At 34.4% G+C, this 19,807-nt stretch overlaps 2 protein-coding genes across 5 annotated transcripts; one reads left to right on the forward strand and one right to left on the reverse strand.

Annotated features, from left to right (window-relative positions):
* Window positions 1–1,931: 1,931 nt before the first annotated feature.
* Window positions 1,932–11,764, reverse strand: LOC136222445 (rust resistance kinase Lr10-like). 4 transcript variants are annotated; one of them, XM_066010216.1, is made up of 7 exons: window positions 10,786–11,764; window positions 10,643–10,699; window positions 10,483–10,521; window positions 10,365–10,394; window positions 9,130–10,209; window positions 4,107–4,169; window positions 1,932–2,047 (listed from the first exon to the last, which is right to left on the reverse strand). In XM_066010216.1, exons 1-7 carry the CDS (start codon window positions 11,516–11,518, stop codon window positions 1,947–1,949), a joined length of 2,103 nt encoding a protein of 700 aa, XP_065866288.1. In that variant the 5' UTR covers window positions 11,519–11,764; the 3' UTR covers window positions 1,932–1,946. The 4 variants fall into 4 exon arrangements, with proteins under 4 accessions (XP_065866288.1, XP_065866289.1, XP_065866290.1 ...); XM_066010217.1 differs by lacking the exon at window positions 4,107–4,169; XM_066010218.1 differs by lacking the exons at window positions 1,932–2,047; window positions 4,107–4,169 and adding an exon at window positions 5,263–5,357 and having other exon boundaries at window positions 10,786–11,763.
* Window positions 5,960–8,674, forward strand: LOC136222447 (sugar carrier protein C-like; the record flags this gene model as incomplete). Its single annotated transcript, XM_066010220.1, has 3 exons — window positions 5,960–6,424; window positions 6,513–6,929; window positions 7,994–8,674. Coding segments are annotated over exons 1-3 (1,563 nt in total), but the record flags the coding sequence as incomplete, so codon positions are not given.
* Window positions 11,765–19,807: the final 8,043 nt, after the last annotated feature.

The raw sequence follows: 19,807 nt of genomic DNA on the forward strand, positions 1-19,807 counted from the left end.
TTCTACTTGTTTGTTCTAACTGATTTTGGCTCACTTGTGAAACTTCGCCTCTCGTGACCTGTAGAATTGTGAAGATTGAATGTAGAAGAAGAAGAGGACATGGAAGGAGAATCGGGGGAGGATTAAATTATGAAGATTAGAAGAATCAGTGGGTGGAATTTTAACGAGGAAGATTTTTCGTTCATATGTTTGCGTTTAATATATTTGTCGTTCATAGAAAGAATTACTTGATCAAGCAATGGCGGAAGCGGACCAAATGGTGGTAATGGAGGAAACGACGGATATCTGGGAATTTCCGAAGAAATCTGAAAATTTCTAGATTTCTGTCCAGAAATCTGGAAATTTCTAGATTTCGGAAATTTCCAGGGGTATCGGAAATTTAAAAAAAAAAGTAGAAGAGAAAAAAGGAGGAGGAAGAAGGAAAGAAGGAGAAGAAGAAGGAAGGAAGGAAGGAAGAAGAAGAAGAAGAAGAAGAAGAAGAAGAAAAAAAGAAAGAAAGAAGAAAAAGAAGAAGGAAAGAAAAAAAGAAAAGAAAAAAAAAATCGTTTTTCCAAATTTACCCTTCGTCACGTTAGCATTTTTAACGCCGTTAACCGATTTTCCATTTTTCGGGTAACGGCGTAAACACGCTCCTTTTTTTTGGTAAAAACAAACCACAGGGGTTTATTTGGAAATCGGTGAAACCACAGGGTTTTTTTTGGAATTTACCATTTTATTTATCATAAAGATTTATTTGGAAAAAAAAAAATTTAACATTATAACAATTTTTTGGAAAGGATTGTATGACGGTATTTTATGTAAATATTTTTTATTTCTTTTTTTAGTAGATTATTTGAAGTTCAAAGTTTTGTTAAATTTTATTTTATAAAAAGAAAATAATGGGGTAAATTACGTTACAAAACTTTTACCCTCGTTCCTTCCAAATTGAAAAAAAAAAGTAAACCCATTCCCTCTCTCCCTTCATTTTATGTATCTCATCTATCTATCTTTCCATTTCTCTCTTTTATCTCTAAAACCAAAAACTAAGTCTGTTACTTAATTGATTATTTAGGTGCAGATTTCGTAAAGCATTAAAATTTATACTCATGACCGAGCTTGTCAGGTTTAAAGAAACAAGAGAGAGTTCACCATATTGTGTCTCTTGACAGGCTATATATAGGCCCGTCCCTGAGCATGGGCAGGAGGGGCGCATGTTCAGGGCCCAAGTATGAGAAGGGCCCCAATTATAGTAATGTATTAGTACCTATTAAATTATATTTGATTAAATTTAAAAAAAATTATAGTTGATTAAAAACGTTGGCATTAGATTCTTTTCAAATTAGTTTTTCCAAATAAAAAACATTGACATCAGTTATTAAATAGTCTTTCTAAATTCCCTAATTTATTTCGGATTCTTTCCAAATTTCCTAATAAAAACTTTGGGTATCAATTCCCTAATTTATCTCAAAGTATTTCTATAATTATCTTTCCACCTATCAATCCCAACAAAAATTTATAATTTATCTCTTCCTTTTTTTAATCACACTCCAATCCCAAACAATATTAAACAGTAATATTATCCTACATCCCCAGTTCATCTTCTCAATTCATCAGATTCTGCTTTACTCGGTCTTCAAAAGAAATTTGGAAAAAACGTATCAAAATCTTCCAATTTCAAGAATTTATGCGCTAAACCTCGTTAAATGATGTGATTTTCAAATTTGGTTTTTCATTTAACTATTATCATGCTTTGTATCGTAAAGAGCATAAAATCTATTAGAACTATTCCATAATTTATTAAATTTAAGAAATTTACTTCTAGAAATGCTCATAGACATTATTTTGTATAAGAAATTGGATACTTAAAGCAATATAAAATGTTTTTATTAGATATTTTGTTAACAAGAAATGTGTCATTTTTAAGTAATCTTCTTTTATACAATTATTTTTTCATTTCCACTTATTTATTAGGGTCCATTTGGTAATTCGTCCCGGACCTCTAAAATCTCAGGATCGGCCCTAGCTATATATATCCCAACGTCAGGACCTCCAAGTTGGGGAAGAAAGCCTGCAGAAAAAGTGACTTGATTCATGAATTCTCTTTTTTTCCTTTTAAGTTAGAAAAATAATAATTCAGAAAGCTAATAATATAGGAAATGTCCAAAAATTACGTGAGCTTACTCTTTTGTCAAAAAATGGCAATGGAGCTTGGAGCTCATCCAGGGGCGGATCTAGGAGGGTAAGGGAGGGTCTCCCGACCCTCCGGAACACCCTTGACGAATAGTGGTTCAGTCCCGAGAAGCCCCTCCAAAATAGTTAAAATTAATACTTATAATGTAGAATGTAATTATATAACATAAAACTAAGTTTGCATAGTTGGTTGTAATGATAATTAAAGGTATCTCTGCATCCATGTGGTCTTGTGCTCGAATCTCCTTCTCTTCACTTTTTATCTCATTTTAATTTTTTTCATTAAACTTCATTCTCCTTTAAAAATATCATTTTTAATCATTATTAACCTCATTCTCCTTTATTATTTTTAATTATATTTTTTAGTTACAAAATTCATGACCGAGAAAACAAGTTGATGAATAATTTCTCCAATTGACCAAACTTGTCAACGTTAGGGATAAAATTGCTCTTGGCTGCCAATATTAAGGGTAAAATTGCACCATTTTATACGTTAGAGGTAAAATTATTCTTAGGTGTAAACATTAGAGTATTTTTGCACCTTATCCTTCATATTGAATCTCAGTTGTTTTGTACCTTAATTTTTCCAATTATGATCAAATTTACCCTTATATTATCAAAAATTTGAAAATTTCGATTTGACTACTATGAATCAAAGCCTTAAGTCGTTATTAAAAAAAAAAATCTTCATGCAATTGAGACCCTCCGGACCTTGAGCTCTGGCTCCGCCACTGAGCTCATCCTCCTCAGAAACAATTCCCTTTGTTCTTTGATAACTTTCCAACTGGGATGGGATAAGTTCCTTCACTTTGGAGCAAAATCCTCGAGACATTGGTAGACATCTTAATGTCAGGAAGCGTAATTGGGGAAAATCAGCCACTTGAGCTTCGTTATCGTTGACTTCACTTTCACCAGAAACTCTCTCTTCCATGCCATTACAGTTGCTTACTTCCAATTCTTGAAGCTGCGAAAGGTTTCTAACCATGGAGAAGGACAACAAATTCTTCAACTTATTGCAATGTTCGACTTTCAGCGTTCTTAATTTGCTGAACGAGCAGGCTGTGAGTTGACAATTACAAATATTCCACAAACCAAAAACTAAGTCTGTTACCAGTTTGCTCAAAACACTAGAAGGTTGTTAGAGAGAGAAGAGTTGGAAAGAGAAATGGAAAGACAGATGCAGAAAATGAAGGGAGAGAGAGAGTTGGTTTACTTTTTTTCAATTTGGAAAGGACGAGGGTATTTTAGTAATTTCATATTAGGGGTGTGAATTTTTTTACTTTTAAAGTGGTCAAAATGCTGACATGACAACATTGACTTTCGTTGATCGGTCATTTTTACCGGCTGTACATTTTAGTGGGAGGTCACCAGAAAATTGTACACTTTACTGTGAAAACAGGTAAAGATTGTACACCACGTATGCAATTTACCCAAAAATAATGTTCTGTAGCAACGTTGGAGACAGAGAAATAGTTGGGGGACCCAACTCTCAATCCCAAAATGTCAAATTGGGCAGAGATGGACGCCAAAAATATTGTGTGAGTGGGACATTGCTTGGCCAATGGACAAAAGCATGGGTCGTCCCGTGTGAATTCTTTCCTGCGCGTCCTGTCTTCTTGTAGCCATATTTTTTTTTGGAGAGTCGCTGGATTGAACAACTCACCCAATCCTAGCGATACCAATTTTTGCATCTCTAGTGGTTGGAGGTGTTTGATTAATTACAGATTAGTCCTTCCATCCCACCACTAAAGATGCTCTGAGAGAAGTGTGTATGGATGATGACACACACCACCGTTTTGAATAGGAGAACAATTAGCCATGCCTAAACCGCATGCCCAATCTAAATTAAAACAGCTATATATCAAAAGGAAATGAAATAATTAAAAAAAAAAAAAGTTGTGTTAGTAAGTAGGAATAATAATGGTTGCAGAACAAACTTGAGCAGAAAGGAGCAGTCTCCAAGCTGTGAGGCAGTAACCATAACAATAAAAGAGCAATTCCTATGAAAAAGAAATGAAAATAAAAAATAAGAAGACAAGACCAATTAAACTAATTAAAATGCTACAAGTTGATATAATATGAAATGTGAACCTATAGTACATAAAAACAATAAAAATGAGTATGGTGATGAACAAATTAAACAACATAAAAGGAAAACATAACATACCAACCAGCAGGAAAAGTCACAAATGAAATAATTGTATTTTCCTTTTCAACTAATGTGAAAGAGAGATATTTTATTCACAAGAAATTTTTCATTTGCTTTAATATATTGGTTTATTTTCAGACATTATTAACAACGCCCTCCATAAGTTATGAATTCGATTATTTTCACTACACATTTGCGGCATATTATTACTAGTCGATAATAGATCAAATACATATGTATATACATGCAAAAAGAAAATAAATTACATCGTGTTAGAAAAAAAAATGAAAATTTGAAGATCTCCTTGAGCTTAAAAGTATTACTTCTTTCAATCTATTATGAAATTGCAAAACACATTTTTTTTTTCTTTTTGAACCAATTAATATGCAACTATTTTTTTTTTTTGATAAATTGCACTTATAGCCATTGAATTTAGATCTTTTTCACGGTATGACCACTGAACTTCAAAACGTAACATAAAGTTTAGTGACTTTTATGTTACGTTTTGAAGTTTAGTAGTCATACCGTGAAAATTAGCAAAAGTTTAGTGGCCATGGTGTAATTTACCCTATACTTTTTTTATTAAAATATATTATGAAAAGTCTATGAAATAAATTTTTTTTTTATATGGGACCATGTTTTCGATTTCCAAAACCACAATTTTAGTAGATTTTTGTCTTTAATAACTATTTTTTTCCTAACCAAAACAACTAAATGCCATAAAAAAAAAGTCAATGAATTAAAATGATTAACATATAATCTCAATAGAAAGTATAGGAGCACTATGTGTCTTCTATGTCAAATGAAGGACCATGTAACATACGCTCAAAATTTGTATGCAGTCCTCCATTTAATATGATATTGGAGTGTTCCGAAATTAAAATACTATATGTTAGTAAAAGATAAATGTTAGTGATTTTTATGTTGGATTTTAACATTAGTAAAGATAAAGTTGAGTGTCATGATTGTAATTTACCGTACAAGTTTCCGTTGAATCCATAAAGAAAAGGGATAAGGTATGAAATGCCTTTGTCATTGTCTGTCAAGAGCAATTTAATCTTTAACGTCTTAAATGATACGATTGAAGATCTAATATTGGAAAGTTTAATTAATTTTATATATTATTTACAAAACTCTTTTGTTATCTTCACCACACATTTGCGGCATATTATCACTAGTCAGTAATACATCAAATACATGTATGTACATGTAAAAAATAATAAAAAAAAATAATAAAATGATGTTTATAAATTTGCTTAAAGTAATATAATCGGGGATAAGATAAGAATTTGTAATGGTTTTCATAGAATGAAACATAGAATTGGATAGACAATATTTCTACTCCTATTTCTATTGTAACTGGAAGACAAATAAATAATTAATTAATACTTGTTTAAATTGATAAATAAAATACTATTACTACTAGAAATACGATTTACTTACCATTAAGTACATTCGGATAAGAGGTGTAGAAATTGATTGAAACAATATTATCTATTTCTACGAGTAATTCTAAGTATAATTCCTATTACTGGTCGGAATTGAAAATACGATTTCCTCTTAAACCCAACACTATAAATATGCATCACAACAACATACTTGTTAATACATCAATTATTCAATCGGATACTTATAGTTAATATGGCTCATCCTGTTTTATCAACTGTCTCCGGTAAATCCAATTCCAAAGATTATGCTGCTAATCTTACTTGGTATGTCTTATTTACTTGTGTGGTCGGTGCTATGGGTGGTTTGATCTTCGGATACGATATCGGTATCTCCGGTGGAGTTACTTCTATGCCTTCCTTTTTGCATCAATTCTTCCCATCCGTTTATCGGAAGCAACTATTGGATACCTCTGCCAATCAGTATTGCACTTTCAATAATGCAACACTCACCATGTTTACATCCTCCTTGTACTTGGCTGCCCTCGTTTCATCCCTTTTTGCTTCCTTGGTAACAAAGATGCTCGGTCGTAAGTTTTCTATGTTTCTTGGAGGATTAATCTTTTTGGCTGGAGCTGCTTTGAATGGCTTTGCTCATGCTACTTGGCATCTTATTGTCGGCCGTCTTTTGTTGGGTCTCGGGATTGGATTCTCAGTTCAGGTATAACTAACTAATTACAGATATATATCTATAGTATTTTGTTAGATTTTGTTATTGATTCATTATTTGGTTTCCAATGTATATGCAGTCTGTTCCTCTCTATTTATCAGAGATGGCTCCCTACAAGTGGCGAGGGTTTCTCAACATTCTGTTTCAGCTGCTAATAACAGTTGGTATCCTATGGGCTAACACCATCAATTATTTTATGCCTAAACTACATGGAAGCCAAGGTTGGCGTTATAGTCTGGGAATCGCAATGGCTCCTGCTCTAGTCATAGTTATCTCGGCAGGCTTCCTTCCGAATACACCTAATTCCATACTTGAGAAAGCCACAAAAGAAGAAGATAAAGAAAAGGCCAAACAGGAAGCCAGACGCGTTCTGAGGCGTATTCGCGGAGCTTCCGATGCCGAAATAGAGGCTGAATTTCAGGACATAGTGGCAGCAAGCGAACAAGCTAAGGAGATGGAACATCCATGGAGGAATATCAACAACAACAACAACAAAGCCTTAGTCCCGAAATGATTCGGGGTCGGCTAACATGAACCATCATATAAAACCGTGAAAATCAAGTCGTGTCAGCGACACAGATTCGCTCCCTCCACTCCGTCCTATCCACTACCATATTTTCCTCAATTCCCAATAAACTCATATCACTCTCGATCACCCTCCTCCAAGTTTGCTTAGGTCTTCCCCTACCCCTCACCACTACATCCCTTTGCCACTCTTCGGTTCTCCTAACCGGCGCATCAAGCGCTCTACGTCTCACATGGCCAAACCACCTTAGTCGGTTTTCTCTCATTTTATTCTCAATAGATGTAACCCCTACTTTTGTCCTAATTATTTCATTACGCACCCGGTCCTTTCTCGTGTGACCACACATCCATCTCAACATACGCATCTCCGCCACCGACATCTTATGGATGTGGCAGTATTTCACTGCCCAACACTCCGTACCATATAACAATGCTGGTCTAATTGCCGTCCGGTAGAATTTTCCCTTCAATCTATTAGGCATGCCGGGATCACAAAGGAAACCCGTAGCACTCTTCCACTTCGACCAACCAGCTTTAATCCTATGGGCAACATCTCCATCTACTTCTCCATCCGTTTGGATAATAGATCCTAAATACCGGAAGCAATCCGAGGCCTGAACAACTCTCCCATCTAGGGTGATTGTCCCTGCCTCCCTACTCCTACGGCCGCTAAACTTACACTCCAAATATTCTGTCTTACTTCGACTCAACTTAAAGCCTCTAGATTCTAGAGTTTGCCTCCATAGTTCCAACTTCATCTCCACTCCTTCTTTCGTCTCATCAACCAACACAATATCATCTGCAAACAGCATGCACCATGGTATACCATCTTGAAGTGAACTTGTTAGTTCATCCATAACGATGGCAAAAAGAAATGGGCTTAGTGCGGAACCTTGATGCACTCCAATCGTAATAGGAAACTCTTCAGTTTTCCCAACACTAGTACGTACACTCGTGCATACTCCCTCATACATGTCCTTTATGATGTCAATATATTTCCGCGAAATGCCTTTCCCATGGAGGAATATCATGGAGAGAAAATACAGACCTCATCTGGTTATGGCTATACTAATCCCAGCTCTTCAACAACTTACAGGAATCAATGTGGTCATGTTTTATGCTCCAGTGCTTTTCAAAAGTCTTGGTTTCGGAGATAGTGCTTCCCTTCTCTCTGCAGTCATCACCGGTGCTGTTAATTTCGTTGCCACTTTGGTTTCCATGTGGGTTACTGATAAACATGGGAGAAGAGTGCTATTTCTCGAAGGGGGACTGCAGATGTTCATCTTTCAAGGACTGCTCGCCGGTTTCATTGGATACAAATTCGGCTTGTCTGGAGTTGTCTCCGATCTACCAGTCGGGTATGCAGTTCTAATAGTCGTCTTTATCTGCTTCTTCGTAGCAGGATTTGCTTGGTCATGGGGACCCTTGGGATGGTTAGTTCCCAGTGAGATTTTCCCATTGGAGATCAGATCAGCTGCTCAGAGTATTGTTTCTGCCGTCAACATGCTCTTCACTTTCTTAATTGCTCAGTTATTCCTTTTCTTGCTTTGCAAATTGAAGTTTGGATTGTTCATTTTGTTTGCTTTCTTCGTTGCTATAATGACCGCCTTCATCTACTGGTTCTTGCCCGAGACCAAGAACATTCCCATTGAAGAGATGTCCCAAATCTGGATCAACCATTGGTACTGGAAAAGATTCGTTGTCCTCGAAGATCATCATGATCATGCCAAGAGACTTTCTGTTTAAAGCATTGCAGCAATTTATATTCGCAAGCTTATTATTTTAGAATCCCCCAATAGATGTAATCCCTCAATGATGATATCTATTTCTATCTATTATCATTGAGGGATTACATCTGTTTTTTTATGTTTTTTAATTTTTTTATTATTAAGGCATTGCCAATAATAACTTCATAGAAAGATGTTTGTTTAGCATATTCTTCCAACTATTCAATAAAGTTTGTTTATTTTATGCTGTTACTTCATTGCTGTTATTTTACAGCAGAATTTAAATCCTGTCGCATAAAGTTCTCTATTTATCAATCACACAGTAAATTTGTATATTGTTTAAATAAGGGAGATAACATTTTTTAATCTACACAAGTCAGTCAGTAGAATGACTTATATCTGAACATGAATTTTCAATCAAGTAGCTTGATTCAGTAAAAGTACCTGAAATAGATGACAGTTCCGACTCCTCCTTCATCCGCATTTCATCTGGATACAATATTGGCTTGGGAGGCAATTCTACACTTTCCAAGACTGCTTCAAGCATCTCGATGACTTTGTTCATCGGAGGGCGATCAGATGGTTTCATTTGTATGCACCATAACCCCACCACAATCATCTGCTTCGCCATTTTATTTTCCTCCGCATTCACATCTGCATTTGTTGCTACGTTCCCATTGCAAACTTCATCATAAACCCATTGAGGAAAGTAACAAGATTCGCTTGAATTTTCCTCCAACTTCTTCCTTTTGCCTGACATTTCTAGTAGTAACATTCCATAACTGTAGATATCGGCTTTGTACGAGATATTCCCGATATTTCTATAGAATAACTCCGGTGCCATGTACCCTATAGTTCCCCTTGCTGCTGTAAGAGACTTGATACTATTATTTGTTGCATATAATTTAGCAAGCCCAAAGTCGGATATCTTCGGAGTGAAATTTTCGTCAAGAAGAATATTGTGAGGCTTGATGTCGAAATGCAGGATCTGCATATCACAACCTTTGTGTAGATATTCAATGCCACGAGCAACTGCCAGAGAAATTTCATGCAATTTGTTCCAACTTAACAAGATGGATCCTTGCTTAGAAGATACATACTTATCAAGAGATCCATTAGGCATAAACTCGTAGACAAGAGCACGTTTTGATCCATCAACACAAAATCCGATTAGTTGAACTACATTAGTATGATAAATCCTTCCAATTGTAGCAACTTCATTCATGAAATCTTGACCATTAGTTTTGGACTTACCCAAAATCTTTATTGCTGCAACTTGACCACTACGAAGTTTTCCTTTGTACACACAGCCAAAACCTCCCTCGCCCAGCTTGTCCTTGAAACCTTCAGTCATTTTCCTAATCTCGGAATAAGAATATCTTATTGGCTTTAGATTATTGTGATGTTCTAAGAACTCTTCGATTCTGTTATATCCTGATAAATGTCTTCGCCGCCATTTGTAGATAAAAAATCCGAGGATGAGTGGTGAACCGCATATAGTTCTGATGACACAATGCAGCAGTACTGTTTGGGCAAAACACATTCAGAAAACAGAATATAAGGTCACCATAGTCATTCATAATTGAGACAACATGAATGTATTTTACCGCGTTTCTCACATAAACACAAAAACTAAAGTTAGAAGATTCATAATCTGAAAAGCAGCATTTAACTCTTACCAAGGAGAACTAGTACAGTTGGAGTTGATCCTACAAGAAATGCAAAAATCAGTAAACTAATGAATGATTCTTCAATGAATGTATTTTCATGTTTAAGATTGATAGAAGAAAACCTCACTTGTAATTCGGAAGAACATCTGATATGCATTGGAAGTTCCTAAATTGACCATGTAAACAAGCAATTTAATTAGCATAAATCTGAGATAATGAATTCGGATGATACTTTTGCCAAAAGGAAATGCAAAAGGGTTAAGAGAAGTTCTTTGACAATTACATACCTATTAAGTAGATGCATCGAATCCCAAAGTTGAGATAGCAAACCCTTTTAAAATAATCTGAAGAATCAACACAAGATTATCAGAAAACAGATGAAAGAAAGATTAACGCTAATCAAAATTAAGGTGTATTGAATCCTACGCACCACTTATGCATTGAACGTTATTCGTATCATTGAAGTAGCAACCTCTGCATCTTCCGCAGTAAACATAGTGCCATGAAAGCTCAAAACCAAATCCTAAATCTCTGTGAATTTCAATAAACGACCTGTTTGTATAATCCTTTTCTGGCAACAGACTCATCATTTCTATGCTGCAATTGTTCATCAAATCCGAAGCTACGATTCGACCAACATCCACATAAGAATACTGCTTCTGATTATGATTATCAATATTCATCAAGCAAGGAGAAGTGTCGACATAAAGAGGAGAATTTGCAGGGCTGCTACAGGTCATAAAAGTGATAATTGTTGATAATTTGGGGGAAAGAATTCCCGACGGATTAGAATTGAAGAAATGATATGCAAAGGGGTCTTGTAAAGAGAAGTTGTAATTAGTCAAAGGAAAATGAGGCCGGGAGGAGCAATCATCGGCGACAACTCCAGAATCGACTAATCGGATTGTGAAATTATTGTAATTGATTGATTGAACATAGTAGTTACCTGAATAGAGATAGAGAACAAGTGTTGAATTATTCTGACAGTGAAGGGTGTATCGATGGTTTCCACAGTGCTTTGGATCGGTGCTTAGTCGGAAAGGGAAAGTGATGTTGTGGATTTTGCCGCAAGAAGAAGGAGAACAAACACTGTTGGCATTACAAGTTTTGAGGAGCAGTAGCAGTAAAAGAATGGCTGTGCAGAGTTTAATTCTCCTCATCATGATTCAAATGAGATTCTGCTAACAGAAAACAGATCCTTACCAGGAAAATGAAAAAAACAAAGGCTGTGCAGAGTTGATTTCATGGAGTTTCTGCCATTGTTCAAACTTCAAAAGTAAAATCAGTCAAAATCCATAGCTTAACATACCTCATGACCATTTCAACAAAATTTCCACAAAAGTCAACATTGTCAAGCTCTATCAATTCATTTTTCATTTGAAAAGCAAATTTAAGTTTATAGTTATCAGGGTAAACAATCATAGCATATCAAATAATGCAATTTTAAACCCTAATATTATTTATAAAGTCAATTTCAAATCTTATTAAGAAAAAATCAATATTTTAATATACAAATTCATTTTTTTTTATCACTTTTCAAATTCAAGCGTTCTTACAACATTATAAGATGAGAAACCGTACCGTTAATGAAAAAAAATCATTTCTAGATTTCAAATTGCAATGTCGGGTTAAACACCAGGTTTAATATTTCATTGATTTACACATTAAGGTTAAATTTGCACATTATCCTAATACATAGATATATTGTTTTTATATTGTACACCTATTACATATAATAGAAGTTGGTTGAAAAATAAAGGGTTGTATGGTTCATTGCGATTTGAGAATAAATTTGTAGATGAAATGTGTTTAGCTCGATAAAATATTTGGATTTTAATTTTTTTATCTATATATATATAGAATATGGGATATTTTTTTCACTTATATACATAACTTTGACTGTCATTCATGAGTGATAACATAACAAATGTATAATAGAGAGAATATCATTCATGACCTAGGAGAGAACTCTTATATTGATATCATGAAATTGACCAACTTGCCAACGTTAGCCCATTAATTATACTATATATGATGTAAAAGATAAAATTACCTTTGTCTTTTAACTGTAGAAGTATTTATATAACTTATCTTTTTTTTTTGCTGGATTTTATTTTAGCCAAGTCGAGAGAAATTACCAATGCGTTTCATATAGAACAGAGGTGTTGGTTAGGTGAGTTCTCACGGATGCATGGTGGGTTAAATTTAACAGTGATGGTGCAAGCAAGGGGAACCCGGGACTCGCTTCGGCTAGAGTGATCCTACGTGATGAGCATGATCAGTGGTTAGGAGGTGTGGTGGCGAATCTTGGTTTTTGCACTGCAATACTGACAGAACTATGAGGTTTGTATTTTGGCCTCAAGTACGCATAAGCTAGGCATTACCGCAAGGTAGTATTCGAAATGGACTTTTTGATAGTAATTCGGCTTGTTAGTCATGAGGTGGTTCAACGACATCGTTTTTCTTGGCTTATTATGGCGTGTCATGATCTATATGACAGAGATTGGGAGGTGCCGCTTGTTCATATCCTACGGGAAGGGAACTGGGCAGCTGATTGGATGACAAATTACGCAGGGAGTTTGAGTTTAGGTCTTCACGAGTGTGATGCGCCTCCTGCAGGCATCCATGACATTCTTTTTTTTTATTATTTTTGTGGGTCTGGATTTTCCAGAATGATCCGTCTTTAAGAGTCGGTCTTTTTTTAGTGTTTTTTTGGGATTTGCCCATCCATTGTAAAAAAAAAATCTTTTTTTTAAAGATTATCAATTTCTATTTAAAATATTAATACTATATTTAATTTGGTACTCAGTGGTTACGAGAAAACACCAAAAAGATCTATTGAAACCATATACCAAGATTTTATTTAATGAAATTTGGACCCATCATTGAGCCGGAGAAAGTGAATTTGGAAAGAATTGAAAGAGGATGTTTATAAGAAAAAGTACAAAAAAAAAAATAAATAAATAAATAAACATTGCGATTTTACCAAGATAAATCACGTGGTTTAAAAGTTATAAATATGGACATATACTTTTTCCAGTTTGCAAACTCAGTCATTCCTGTAAGAGAGCGATTTGAGGCAATTAAAAGATTGACTTTGTAAATTATCCAAAATTCAAGATTTAAATTTACAAATTAACTATAACACAAGTATTGTTTGGCCGAAAAATTAACTCACATATTCTTTAACTGCAAAATTCACAAAGTACATACCCATGTTTGCAAACTTATAAACCACGAAAACTATCTTTGCAAATTGTCCAAATTACAAGGGTTTTTTTTTTTTTACTTTTTCTGTATGCTAAAATCTTATACCTAGGTGTAACCCATTCCAGACACGGTCGTTGAGTTTTTTTTAAATAAGAGTAGGGACAGAGCAAGGTTACGCGTTAGACATCCTAACGAAGTTGGCACCCCCCCGACACCTAACCTGGCAAAACCCAATAAATATATAGAAAAATAAAAGTGTTCAACAATAAGAGGGAAAAGTAAGAAAAACGAAAATGTGCAACATTACAAATATCGTCAAGAATGAAGGTATGATAGATTCTAGGCGCGGAACTCCATCACCTGATCCTTGTGGAGGAGACTCCTAACCGAGCTAGCAAGTTTCTAGCACGGTTTCCTTTCCTGAAAATATGTGAGATCACGAACTCCATACATGAGCATTGAAACATGCATTTTAGCCAAGCCTCCTAAATCTTCCATGAGACCTCTGGTAATCTGCATTGCCATAGCTGCACTACATATGTGGAGTCGAATTCTATCGAAAGTTTACGTTATTATTCCCTTAATAATATGAGATAATACAAAATTAGGCTTATAGTTATTAGGAATAACATATTTAGACCCTACGTATAAAATTATACAATTTTCGCCTAATATCAACATGATTAAGTAATTTGAGACCCCGTTAATGGAAAAAATCCACATAAGTGAAAATTCCCATTAACACTGCAATGCCAAGTAAGCTACCTTCCAAGTGACATTGTAGTAAGTTTAAGAGTTAATTTAAAAAAACACGTGGTTTCACGTTTTTGCAGATTGGTATCCGTGGTTTTTTGGTTACAAAACAAACCATGTGGTTTGTAATGATAATATAATCAAGGCAAATGCCTTAACTCAGTTAAACTACAAGGATAATTTCGGATTTTTTTTTTGACCTTATTCTTCTTCTCTTTTTTTTCTTCTTCTTTTGTTTATTTTTTATTTCTAGAATCCCAAAACATCTGAAATTCTGAAATCCATAATGTCTGGCATTCCAGAATGTCTGGAATTCTAAAATTAAAAAAACAAGATGATATCGGAATATCTAATTGCACCTTGGTTGCTTGCTTCAAGTCACCTGAGAAGGAAGGATACAGTTGGACAATGGTCGGAGTCTGGCAAACCCTCTCTAATGCTTAAGTCAGTGTTGGGAATACTAACTTGAAAGAAGTTTAGTAAGAATGTGATAACATCCGAAAAATACCCTTAGGGCGTAACCGTAAATACCCACAGAGGGAAGGATCAACTAGTAAAGAAGTGTTCCGCTAAACAAAGGAGATCCGCCAAATCAAAGCCATGGCGTATACCGAAAGTTGTATATCATGAATACCCTGCCATGTGGACTCGCCTCATAAGGGAGACCCACATCCGCCAGATAGGTATGGATACGCCACCCAATGTAAGATCCACCTAGAGAGTTATCAAACCGTACGTTATCAAAGAAACAGCCACCATTAATGATGTTAATAGTTCCTTAAATGGCATTAACAGTCAGACATAAAGAATGTAACATTAAACTACATTCAAAGACAATAAATGAAGGATTATTACGATTGTTACAGAATCTTATATAAATACCCCCACTATAAGGTATTCTAGGTACACAGATTATTCCAACCCTACTTTGTGATTATTGTTTTATTCTAAAGATTATTACTGACTTTAGCATCGGAGTGCCCTCGGCCGATTTCAACGGTGTTCTACAGGGAAGATCTCCAGTCAAAGATAATCAGCATGATATCGGAATGTATTGTAAAAAGTTATGTACCTGTGGTGATGATTTTCGTGCTATTTATAGATAACTGTTTATCTCTTAGTTTGTGCCTTTGTACACATATCAACATATCATACGTTTGAACCCTATAATTCTGCAATAAGCAAAATTGAGCATGTGTTTTGATATCCGAAGTTCCCTTGCCATTTTTGTCTTCCGGAAAGGTCCTTCTTAATGGGCCACCCTAATACCATGGTAATTAATAGGCATGTGCTTGGTTTAGTTAAGCCCATAATGTTACTAATTACCATATCACAAAAGAAAAGGAAAAAGTAAAAAGTAAAAGAAGAATTGAAAAAGTAAAAAAAAAAAACAAAATTTACAAAATTATCCAAAAAACAAAATTTCCAAAATTATCCCCTCCCACATCAGTATTTTTACAGCGCTAAGGTATTTATCTTGATTCTGCTACGATATAAACTAAATAATTTATTTTGTAATAGAAAACCACATGTGTTGATCTGTAAAAATATAAAAACATATGAGTTTTTTTTAATTAATTCTAAAATTAATAAGGCTCAAAATTAGTCTTACAAAATTGACTCAACAACCAAATTTTTTTGTGCAATATTAAAACTAGTATTTTATTAGTGGATCAATTTTAAGCTTCATTTATGGTTGGTATGATAAATTTCATTCCAGTTATTATTATATTTTGAGAAACGGTTTCAGAAAAACTATATTCAGTTAAAGAATACAAAAATACAACTTAGGAAAGAGTAAGTAAACATATATACAATTGAGATATTAATTGAGAACTGATACCCTACAAATTGTCCCATACTAACTCATATGAACCTTTATACCAATTGTGTACTATAGTTTAACAGTCCCCCCTCAAGATGGAGGCGAAGTGATAAGACCCATCCTGCCTAAAGCTGGGATCATGTGAGGAGTACTCAAAGATTTGGTGAACAAATTTGCCAATTGATCATGAGTAGAAATATATATTGTTTGTAAAAAAATCAGCCTCAATGTGTTCACGGATGACATGACAATCAATATCAACATGTTTGATTTTTTTTTGTGAAAAACAAGATTTCATGCTATGGAAATAGCAGATTGGCTGTCGCTATACATCGGAATAGGGAGTGACAGAGAAATACCAAAATCAGACAAAAGATAGCTAATCCACTTCAACTCACAACTTGTAGTTGCCATACTACGATATTCGGCCTCAGTAAAAGATTGACTGACAGTTACTTGCTTCTTTGTCTTCCAAGAAATGAGTGAGTTTCCAAGCAAGATGCAAAACCCGATTAATGATCTGCGAGAGTCTTTACATTTTGCCTAATCTGCATCACAATATGCAGTGAGTTGTGAAACATTTGAAGAACTTGGGTATAGAAGACCATAAGTGATAGTGCCTTTAAGATATTTAAGAACATGTAGTGCAGTTTGAAGATGTATCTGACAAGGTCGTTGCATATGATGGCTTAATTGATTTGTAGCATAGGCAATGTCTAAACGTGAGAAACCCAAATATAACAAATGTTCGATTAATCTTCGATAAAATGAAGGATCGGTAAGTTCAGTTCCAACATCATTGCCTTTGGTATCAAGAATAAGACCCGATGGAAGTGGACTAGGAACTGAAATAGCATCAGTTAACTTGGCATCATGTATTAAATCCCTGATATACTTTGTTTGTGTGAGTAAAATACCAGAATCTGATCTAGCAATCTCAATACCAAGAAAATACTTTTGCTGGTCTGAGATCTTTAATGGAGAATAACGAATAAAGATAGTCTTTGATATCTTGAATTTGAACAGGATCAGAACCCATGATAAATATATCATCAATATATATAAGAGCAGTTAGAAAAGAGTCTGGACTAGAAGAGGGAAAAGTAAACAAACAATGATCGTTTTTGGACTTGATCAATCCATAAGTAAGAAGTTGTCCTGATAGCTCCTTATGCCATTGTCATCCTGCTTGTTTAAGGTCGTATGATGATTTAACTAATTTGCAACCATAACCAGATGGAACTTTCTTATAACCTAGGGGAGCTTGAAGATAAATCTCTTCGTTAAGATGACCGTGCCATTAGGCGTTATTAACATCTATTTGATTAATATCCCATCCCTTTGCTGCTCCAATAGCTAAAAACATACGAACTGTGACTGTACGGACTACAAGACTAAAACTCTCATGATAATCAACACCAAAAATTTGATTATCCCTTTGCTACTAACCTGGCCTTATATCGTTCCACTTCACCATTAGATTGATATTTGACTCGAAAAACCCATCGTGTAGCTAATGGTTTCTTTCCGGGGGGGGGGGGGGGGAATAGGAACAATATCCCAAGTATGGTTTGATTCAAGAGCTTCAAGTTCCTTTTCCATGGCAACAATCCAATGATGATTATTTTTAGCTTGATGATATTGAGTTGGTTCTGGGATAAGCATAAGAGTAGAAAGTGAAGCTAAATATTGAGGTGAAAATCTTATTGTAGGACAAGGATGGTGATTAGCTGAACCAACAATGAAATCTTGTAGCCAAGAAGGTTGAGATTTAATTCTGGTGGATTTTCTTGAAATAAAAGGGTTAGTAGGTGAAGTGGGTAAAGGCAATTGATTGTGTGAAGTAGAGGGATTAGAAGATAAATTAGGAAGGTTAGTGGATGATGATGGAAAAGTTGAATTATTTGGAAAAGGTGAATTGTTTGTGATGACGTCATTAGGTGGGGTTTGATCTTCTGATGGTGGGTTCAAATGGGATATATCTGGAAAAGTAGAATTAGAGCATCTCTAGTGCTATGTGAAAAGGGACTTACTTGCAAATAAAAAAAAAATTTGGTTGGTTGTAACCAACCATTAGAAAGGTTGTAACTTAAATAGGTTTGTAACTTCTGCTGGTTACAACCAAAACAATTACCCAACATATACACATATTTCACATAGAGGAGAGAGTGTAAGTCAATCATCCAATTTTTACCCTTTGATCTAGCAAGTGTGATCCACTCTCCAAAGAAAACGTGTAAAACTCACCAAAAACAAGATAAATCTAATATTTTATGGGCCCAACAATCAATATTAGGTTACTTATTTTATCATTTTATTGTTTAAATGTTGTTTATTGTTTTACATTCATTTTATCATTTTATTGTTTTGTATTCTATTTTTTTTTTTGCATTCAGTTTATTGTTTAAAAGCATTCATTTATCTTTTTTTAAGCATTCATTTGTCCTAATATTTATATATGCAACGGATCTATAAAAAGAATCATAATAATTGTGATCTATAATAAAATAATAATTATTCATTTGTTTCTTTCAAAATATTACCATTGTGGTTAATCAATTAATAAGATTTATGTTATTTTATAATAATTGTTTATGTTATTTAATTTAATTTAAATAATAATGTATATTAAATTGATTATTATATTGCATAAATATTTTTTTTATTAATAATTAGTATTGAATTAATTATATTGTTAGGATAAATTTTTTATTAATTGTATATTAATTGAGTAAATATGAGGTGGTTTATGACAAGTGGGACCTACTAAAATTTGAAGTAACAATGTATTCTAATGGTATGTAATTTTAGAGTGTTATTTTGGATGATGTGGAGGGGTAAAGTAACAAAGTTTGTAACTTTGCACTAAGGATGCTCTTAGGATAAGTGGAATATGGGAAAGTTAAATTTGGGGAAATGGGATGTGCATGTGATGTTGTAGGTAGCTGCAGCGGAATTGATGTGGGTGGTACATGTCCTTGTGACTTTTCTGAAAAGATTGATTGAGATATATTGTTGGGAAATGATTTATTTTTATTGGAGAATGGTGCAATAATTTCGGTTGTTGGAGATAAATTGTTGGGAAATGGTTTATTTGTATTTGAAAGTGATTCAGTAATTTCAAGAGGTATGGACTGCTGTGCAAAAAGGAAAATCTTGTTCAAGAAACTTGACATCCCTGGTGGTCATTATCTTGTTTCTATCTGTAAGAAAAACTTTATAGCCTTTTTTATTTAGAGAAAAACCAATAAAAATCCCTTATTGTGCTCTAGAACCAAATTTGTCCTTTCCTGGAATGACATTTGTAACAAAACAATTGTATCCAAAAACATGAAAAATGTCATAATTTGGTACAATACCATAAAGTTTCTCATGTGGTGTCTGCCAATTGAACAGTCTAACAGGCAATACATTTATCACAAAGGTAGCCATAAGAATTGCTTCCCCCCAAAATTCATTGGGTAAACCCGATTGAAAAAGTAATGCCCGTGCCACTTCAAGTAAATGTTGATGTTTCCTTTCGACAATCCCGTTCTGTTGGGGTGTATATACACATGAAGTTTGATGTATTATGTCCTGTTTCTGAAATAATATCTTACACTTGTGATTGAGAAATTCAGTACCATTGTCACTCCGGACAATTTTAACACTATGATTCTACTGA

Source organism: Euphorbia lathyris, chromosome 3 (genome assembly GCF_963576675.1).
Source record: "Euphorbia lathyris chromosome 3, ddEupLath1.1, whole genome shotgun sequence".
In the NCBI taxonomy this organism is placed as follows: Eukaryota; Viridiplantae; Streptophyta; class Magnoliopsida; order Malpighiales; family Euphorbiaceae; genus Euphorbia; species Euphorbia lathyris.

Bases quoted from the DNA above. Each gene is read 5' to 3' on its own strand.
- LOC136222445 (XM_066010216.1), bottom strand. From the start codon at position 11,518: ATGATGAGGAGAATTAAACTCTGCACAGCCATTCTTTTACTGCTACTG. The intron at 10,700-10,785 runs GTGCGTAGGATT...TTGATTCTTCAG, and splicing joins TAACGTTCAATGCATAAGTG to ATTATTTTAAAAGGGTTTGC. The intron at 2,048-4,106 runs GTTTGTTCTGCA...CTTTTTCTGCAG, and splicing joins GACTGCTCCTTTCTGCTCAA to GCTTTCTTCCCCAACTTGGA.